Consider the following 7506-nt stretch of genomic DNA (forward strand, 5'->3'; position numbering starts at 1 on the left):
TTGTGAATTATCCAAGTTAGTGCCCTTCTCATGGAAGATGTCTTGGTTCAAGGATCTACACTTGTGAATGAAGGGTTGAGTGTTCCAAAGAATGACTTAAACAATTAAAAACAATTGACTAACCCTTGAGTAACCTTTACTAACATTTGACTATTTCTTGTTAATATTGCTTTATTTTCAAGTCATTTACTTTATGCAATTTAAATTTCATTCATTTATCATTCATTTGCCATTTTACATTTCATTTAACTTGTTTATGTTTATGTCATTTTCACTTTGCTCATTTGAACCATATCTTGTGATTGTATATATTGTTTGTGTGTTTTGATTTCGTTTGTGGTCTTAGGACCTTAAAATACCTAATAATAACAAAAATCCTAAAAAGACTTCTGGTGGACTGTTGATCTTGGTATGAACCTTTTGACTTAGGATTAGACAACATTCCATGTGAAAAAAGGACTTGGCCAATACCAACATTCTGAGACCGAGTCATTGAGAACTAAGCTTTCATCTGATGCAAGCCTTGGATCTTGATTGAATTCATCTGCTACTCTGTCTTTGTGCTTAACTGTTATTTTGATCTTGTGTCTGATGCTTTGCTCTGAGTTGATCAAGGAATAATTCATCTGATACATGGGAAGACAAAGAAAACTATTAGCTATGGAATTTGCTTGTTTGGACGTGGCTATATTTATTTGATGCCTTAATCTTCATGGCGTATGGATATTGCTAATTGCTTATTGGTTATTGCTTGATTCAAAGTCCAAAGGAAAAGTGAGTTTTCTAGACGACACTCTTGTCAGTTGGATTGCATCCCATTGGTCAGATCTTTTCAACTCTTAACTTTTAAATTTGTGCTTAGGATAACCTCTTCATTTCCTCCCATTTCTTAAATTTCAAAATCTCTCCTCCTTTTCAAAAATTTTCTTTGCTTGTGATTTCAAACTTAGACATTGTTTAAAATTAAAAACTTTGGCCTTATGCCAATGAATTTTCAAACTCTTTCTTAAATCAAATTTGTAAATAAACTTAATCATATTGACTTAAATTTCAAAAGACAAAAAAAAGAACTAACAACTTCATTCAAACTTTTGGCCTTTGTGTCTTTCTTATTAAACTTTTGATTAAAAGCAATTCACCAACTTAAAATTTTTTACCACGAACTACGAGGTTTTGATCCCTCATTTTTATGTTGGTACGTAGGCACAAGATCGAAGGTCTTGTCAAACACAAAAATATAATCAATAAATTATTTTCTCATCCCGACACTCTATTTTTCTCAAATATCTTTTATACCAAACACATATGCACACATAAAAAAGGGCTCCCTAGGAGTACATAAGACACTTTGGGTGCTAACACCTTCCCTCTGTGTAACCAACCCCTTACCTATAATCTCTGACATTTTATTAGTTTTAATTTGAAAACTTCTTATCTTTGGGTTTTGTTTGTACTTTTCCATTTTCCTTTTGGAAACAATAAAAGCGCGGTGGCGACTCTGATTTTATTGACGTTAAGTTTATCCATAGCTTGATGGTCATGAATTTACCGCTACAGATCCACACGAAAATGAAATTTGAATGAGGTAGAATATGGAGTAAATAATTTGCAAGCACTTAATAAAAATTCAAAACCCTTTTGAAAAATGAGAGAACAAGTGAGTTGTGAGTTTTCAAATTAACATTGGAAGTGTATGTTTTCTAACATTATAAAAGGTTTTGAGAGAAAATGTCATTTATCTGTGCTGGAGATCCAACACAAAAATGAGTAAAAAATGGTGTATGATTCGAGTCATACACAAGGGGTGTGATTGGAGTCAGAAAACCAAGTGATTTAAATCAAGAAACAAAAACTATATGAAACCCATTTGTGTGTTTTGAGTCAAAGAAACTGTGTTTCGGGTTAGAAAAAGTGATGATTCGAATCAGAGTTCTAGAAGCAAATCAAGAAGTTTTTTTTAGTTCATTGTGATTTGAATTAAGCATTCTTGTGATTCAAATCAGAGTGTTCTGATTCGAATCTTGAAGTATGTGATTCGAATCGTGAAAACATGAAAATGATTCCTGAGCTCCCTACGAGTCAAACAAACAATGCGATTCAAATCACATTGGCAGAATCTCTATTTTACAAAATTTTAAAGGATTTTTAAGATTCTTCTATAGTCATGATTTGAATCATTCTCAAACATAATTATGGATCTAAAATATGAATAGATTGACTTAAATCATATTGTTTAAACTATAACCATACACTTTAATATATGGATCCTAAAAACAAATCTAAAAATAATCCAAAAAAACACAACCAATTAGAAGACTCAATGACTAAATAAATAAAACCAAAAACTTTATAGACAAACAATCAAATATATAAATAAATAAAAAATCTAATAAAAAAAAAGCTACGAGCATGTAATGGGCCTGACATGTAAAACAGCCTAGATAGAGGGAAGCCCGAAATTTCTAGCTACTTCCACTTGGCGTCTCTCTTCTCATAAACCCTGCTGCGCGCACTTCCTCGCTCAAAACCCTAGCCTCTTCTCTTCTTCCCCGTCAATCAATCCACACAAAACAACAGAGCACAGAAAATGGTACCTTCATTTTTTTATTCTCCCTCTCATTCATTTCCGTCTCTCATTATTTTGATTCGCTTAATTTCTTTTGCAGACAGGAGAAACAGTGAATCCAAAAGCATACCCTCTGGCTGATGCACAGCTTACAATAACAATAATGGATCTTGTTCAACAAGCTGCTAATTACAAACAGCTCAAAAAGGGTGCCAACGAAGGTTTCATATTTGATTTCTTCTTCTTCTTCTAGAATGTGCTGGTTATGTCATTTTTCTGTGTTGATTTATTATTCTATTTTGTTTTCAGCTACAAAGACACTTAACAGAGGCATTTCTGAGTTTGTTGTCATGGCAGCAGATGCTGAACCCCTTGAGATTCTTCTCCATCTTCCTCTACTTGCCGAGGATAAGGTAAATCTCACTACTTAATCTGTTACTATCTTTTTCTATTCATTCATGTTCTTCGGATTTTAATATTTAACAATGAAGTAGCCAATTAACCATGGAGTTATTATTTTAATTTTAGAATGTTCCGTATGTATTCGTGACATCAAAACAAGCACTAGGACGAGCATGCGGTGTTACCCGGCCGGTGATTGCATGTTCTGTGACAACTAATGAGGGAAGTCAATTGAAATCTCAAATCCAACAACTAAAGGTATTCTTTCATTCACCATGCTTTTGTTTAATACTAACTATATTAGTTGTTATATTAGTTGTTATCATGTTGATTGAATTGAACAAATTTTCAACATTTTCTTGATATGTAGGATGCAATTGAGAAACTATTAATATGAGAAATTTATTTCGGTATGATGGGCTTCTTGAGTTTGCTGAGTGCTCCTTGAGGCTTTGACTGGACAACTTGTGTTCAACTCGGAATGGTGCTTTATAATGTAAGGCTACATTAATATTTATGGATTAAAGTGAATTTTTAAGTTGGTGTATTATAAGCCATTTTGTTAGATTTTTGTTTGTGAACTCGTTATCCTTACGTGACCCACTTTAGTGTTCAATTTCAATTGTATCCTTATCATTAAGTAGTTTAATGCGGCACCAACTTTCATTGATACATTCAAAAAGCGATGAATACCTTTTCATTAAGTAGTTTAATGAAAATCATGCTACATTTCTTCTATACTAAGATTGTGTACTGTTATTAAGTCCTCTTGTATTAAAAAATGACTTCATAATGAAGACCTTGCATCGAGCACGTTCAATCAAAAGTGGCTGTTAGAAACGTGAGAGGAAATGAATCAATTTTAATAGATGATCATTAATCTCGTGAACTATATTTTAACAAAAGAAACAAGCAAAGCAAAGCTCATGTGCAAAAATAAAATAAAAAAGCAGATTATTAGGCTTTTAAACATGATCTATTCATGTATATCATGTGGAAGGCTTACGATGTTTCTTGTCAAAAGCTAAAAAGTTTCAATTTGAAAAGGTAACTAACTCATTATATACCAAACTGGGAAAAGTAATGATGATTGGATTATGTTTTTTTTTCCACCCATGCTAGTAGAGTTGTACAACTTGTGAGAATGATAATATCAAGCTTTAAGATTGTATTGTTATTTAGGGATGGTGATTATTTATGTTACTAATCTCCCCAAAATGCCTTAAGTAGGCCAATTTGTGTCACATAAGAAAGAAAAGAACTTTCAAACTTTTAAACCAACACATGGATTAAAAACTAAAATATCAAATTATTGATAGGACAATTAATATTTTAAATTATTAAAATTAAATCATAAAATATAAATTAATACAAATGAGACAAGATTACTACGGACATCTTTACCTGATCTTTCAAATCTAAATTCAAATACAAACTCAATCTAGATGTTTTTAACAAACTTAATCAAAGTGTTTTCACTATCAAATTCATGCGGATTCAATCAAAACATTTTTAACAAATTCAATCAAAGCGTTTTTTCACTATCAAATTCATGCGAGTTCAATCAAAACGTTTTTAACAAACTTAATCAAAGGATTTAGCGGGTTCAATCAAAACGTTTTTAACAAACTCAATCAAAGCGTTTTTTAACTGTCAAATTCACGCGAGTTCAATCAAAACGTTTTTGACAAACTCAATCAAAGCGTTTTTTCACTGTCAAATTCACGCGAGTTCAATCAAAACGTTTTTGACAAACTCAATCAAATCGTTTTTTCACTATCAAATTCATGCGGATTCAATCAAAATATTTTTAACAAACTCAATCAAAGTGTTTTTTCACTATCAAATTCAGGCGGGCTCAATCAAAAGGTTTTTAACAAACTCAATCAAACCGTTTTCACTATCAGATTCAGGCAGGTTCAATCAAAAGGTTTTTAACAAACTCAATCAAACCGTTTTCACTAACAGATTCAGGCAGGTTCAATCAAAATATTTTTAACAAACTCAATCAAAACGTTTTTTCACTATCAAATTCAATCTGGTTCAATCAAAATATTTTTAACAAACTCAATCAAAACGTTTTTTCACTATCAAATTCAGTCGGGTTCAATCAAAATATTTTTAACAAACTCAATCAAAACGTTTTTTCACTATCAAATTCAGTCGGGTTCTGATCATTTAAGTTTGCGTTTTTATGTCGAAGTGCCACATCTCAATTCAATGTTGCCATGGTTTTTAAAATTACATTAAGTCGAACTTAAAAAAACACTATGTGAAGTTAACAACCATCAACTCATCATCCATAACATAACATTGTTTGAACATATGTGTTTGGTAAATATCCATTAAGCCTAAGTCATTCTCTTATCATAAACTCAATAAAATTAAAAACTGCCATATCACCACATAAAGAAAATACATAATAATGTAAATAAGAATAGTATTTCTATATCCAAAAATCATATCAATTCTCATTCTTCTTTGAATCTTCTTCATCTTCTTTCCCATCTTTCTCTTCCAACAATTTCCCAGCTTCAGTATCATCTTCCTGCTGAACCCTTTTCTGAGCCTCAGAAGCCTTAAGAGCCATCAACTTACAGTGATTATAATAAGCAACACCCAAAAAAGCAAGTCCATAACCAATCAAATTAAGGGGTGTAACAGTATCCTTAATCACAGACCAAGAAAAAGCAATAAGCAACCAATCCTTCACCACACCAGCAACATTCATAGTCAAAGCTGAAGTTTTCCCAACAAGCAAAAACACAGCAAGATTCAAAGCAAAAGCACACAAAGAATTACTACCAAAAACCCATAAATCTAACTCCAAACTTGACTTATCCCTCAATAAAGGATACTCCATGATAAACCAAGGAAGTGACAAAAAGACCAAACAACAAGGAGCAATGTAGTAAAGTGATGTAATAGGATTCAACTTTATCCCTTTCGAGTTCAAAAGAATCTGAATCAAAACCAATCGCGTAGCTTCAAACGCTACAGCCATGAGCTGTAGCGTAACGCCAAAGACATCAAACTTGGCTTCGCCGTAGGCAGCTACGGCGACGCCAAGCGAAATAGACACCATGTTGATCATGGTGTCTTTCTTGAAGGACTCTTTTTTAAACGAAACGCCAATGGAGTAAACCGCGACGGGCATAAGTGCTTTAAGCATTTGAATGAACGAAACAGAGAGGTAAATGTAAGCGGAGTTTGAGAACCAAAGGGAGAGGGAATACAGGGCACCAATAGGGACAACTGACTTAAGGTAAATGTCGAAAGACATTGAAATTGGTTCGACAAGTTTGAAGATTTTGACGAGGATGTAAGCAAGGGAAGAACAAAAAGCCATGTGAATCATTGTTAGTGATATTGGGAATGGCCAGTTGTACATTTTTTGATCCAGGATGTATTTGTTGTAGATGATCACTGAGAAGCTTAGGAAAATCCATATTGATACGTATGTGTATGAAAGAAGCACTTTTTTCATCACACTTTCTGATACTGCCATTGTTTTTGATGTGTGGTGAAATTGGGTTTGGAAATGAAGATAGAAGGAAGAGATTTGGACTATTTAAGGTTGTTGGTTTTCTTTTTCTGTACGATTTCTTTTGAGTGATTTTAGTTGACGTTTTTGTTTTGTGAAAAACAATTACCATATTTTGGTGCCTCCTATTGCTTTGGTTAAATTGTGAAAAGTAATTTTACCTCTTCTTTTTCTCAAAAAGTAATCCAATTCTATTTATAATTTTTTTAATCTATTTAGTAAATAACGTATTTGATCTATATTTTATCTATATATATTTATTTAATAAATTAAAAAAAAATAGAAACCGATAGAATAAATCAATAAAGTTTTTGCTTGAATACGCATCCAACTTCCTTTTTGCGTGTTTATGCAATAACGTGAAGATTCAACGTGTTTTTGGCAATTGTAAAATTTCTTAAGAATTTTTTTCCATGTCTTGGCACTCTAAATTAAGTGAAGAATTTCTTAAGATTCAACGTGAGAAGTATAATAATATAGAAAATTAAGTGAAGGTTATTGTAAATTATTAACCATTAATAATCTTACTATGTTTTAAAATGATAAGAAAATATTTAAGTAACGATTAATTTTTGAATTCAGAAATATATAATATTTGTGAAATGTTCCAATATATTTGAATTCAGAAATAGACAACACTTGTGAAACATTATAGTATGTTTAAAGTTGCAGAATGCAACCTTTAAAAAATTGTTGTTGTAGGCAAAATAATGCAACATTTGAATAAAGTGTTGATTTAGGCGAAATATTGCAACGTTTGAAAAATGTTGTTGTAGGCGAAGTGTTGTTGAAAGTCTGTGTTTTATCAATGTCGCAACCTTAGGAAAGAACATCAATTTGACCTATAAATTGAGCATTCTGGATTTAAAAAAACAAATTAAAAAAGTCTATTCTCTTCACACAAATTTCTGAATTTCATCTTCCTTACATTCAAATTTTCATCTGACTTATGCAAACTCAAATATAAACTGAATTATCCTGTATATTCTTGCGT

At 31.9% G+C, this 7506-nt stretch overlaps 2 protein-coding genes across 2 annotated transcripts; one reads left to right on the forward strand and one right to left on the reverse strand.

Annotated features, from left to right (window-relative positions):
- The first annotated feature begins 2421 nt into the window (after nt 1–2421).
- On the forward strand, nt 2422–3706 carry LOC127096573 (uncharacterized). Its single transcript, XM_051035152.1, has 5 exons — nt 2422–2590; nt 2667–2787; nt 2876–2979; nt 3095–3226; nt 3339–3706. Exons 1-5 carry the CDS (start codon nt 2588–2590, stop codon nt 3363–3365), a joined length of 387 nt encoding a protein of 128 aa, XP_050891109.1. The 5' UTR covers nt 2422–2587; the 3' UTR covers nt 3366–3706.
- A 1535-nt stretch (nt 3707–5241) lies between these two features.
- Nucleotides 5242–6549, reverse strand: LOC127096664 (probable sugar phosphate/phosphate translocator At4g32390). Its single transcript, XM_051035247.1, has one exon. It carries the CDS (start codon nt 6474–6476, stop codon nt 5433–5435), a length of 1044 nt encoding a protein of 347 aa, XP_050891204.1. The 5' UTR covers nt 6477–6549; the 3' UTR covers nt 5242–5432.
- Between the last annotated feature and the right edge of the window lie 957 nt (nt 6550–7506).

The sequence above is a fragment of the Lathyrus oleraceus genome, chromosome 1, assembly GCF_024323335.1.
Source record: "Lathyrus oleraceus cultivar Zhongwan6 chromosome 1, CAAS_Psat_ZW6_1.0, whole genome shotgun sequence".
Lineage (NCBI taxonomy): Eukaryota > Viridiplantae > Streptophyta > Magnoliopsida > Fabales > Fabaceae > Lathyrus > Lathyrus oleraceus.

Coding starts and splice junctions, on each gene's coding strand:
- LOC127096573 (XM_051035152.1), top strand. Junction 2,788..2,875: donor CAAAAAGGGTGCCAACGAAG/GTTTCATATTTG, acceptor TTTTGTTTTCAG/CTACAAAGACACTTAACAGA. Junction 3,227..3,338: donor CTCAAATCCAACAACTAAAG/GTATTCTTTCAT, acceptor CTTGATATGTAG/GATGCAATTGAGAAACTATT.
- LOC127096664 (XM_051035247.1), bottom strand. CDS start 6,476: ATGGCAGTATCAGAAAGTGTGATGAAAAAAGTGCTTCTTTCATACACA.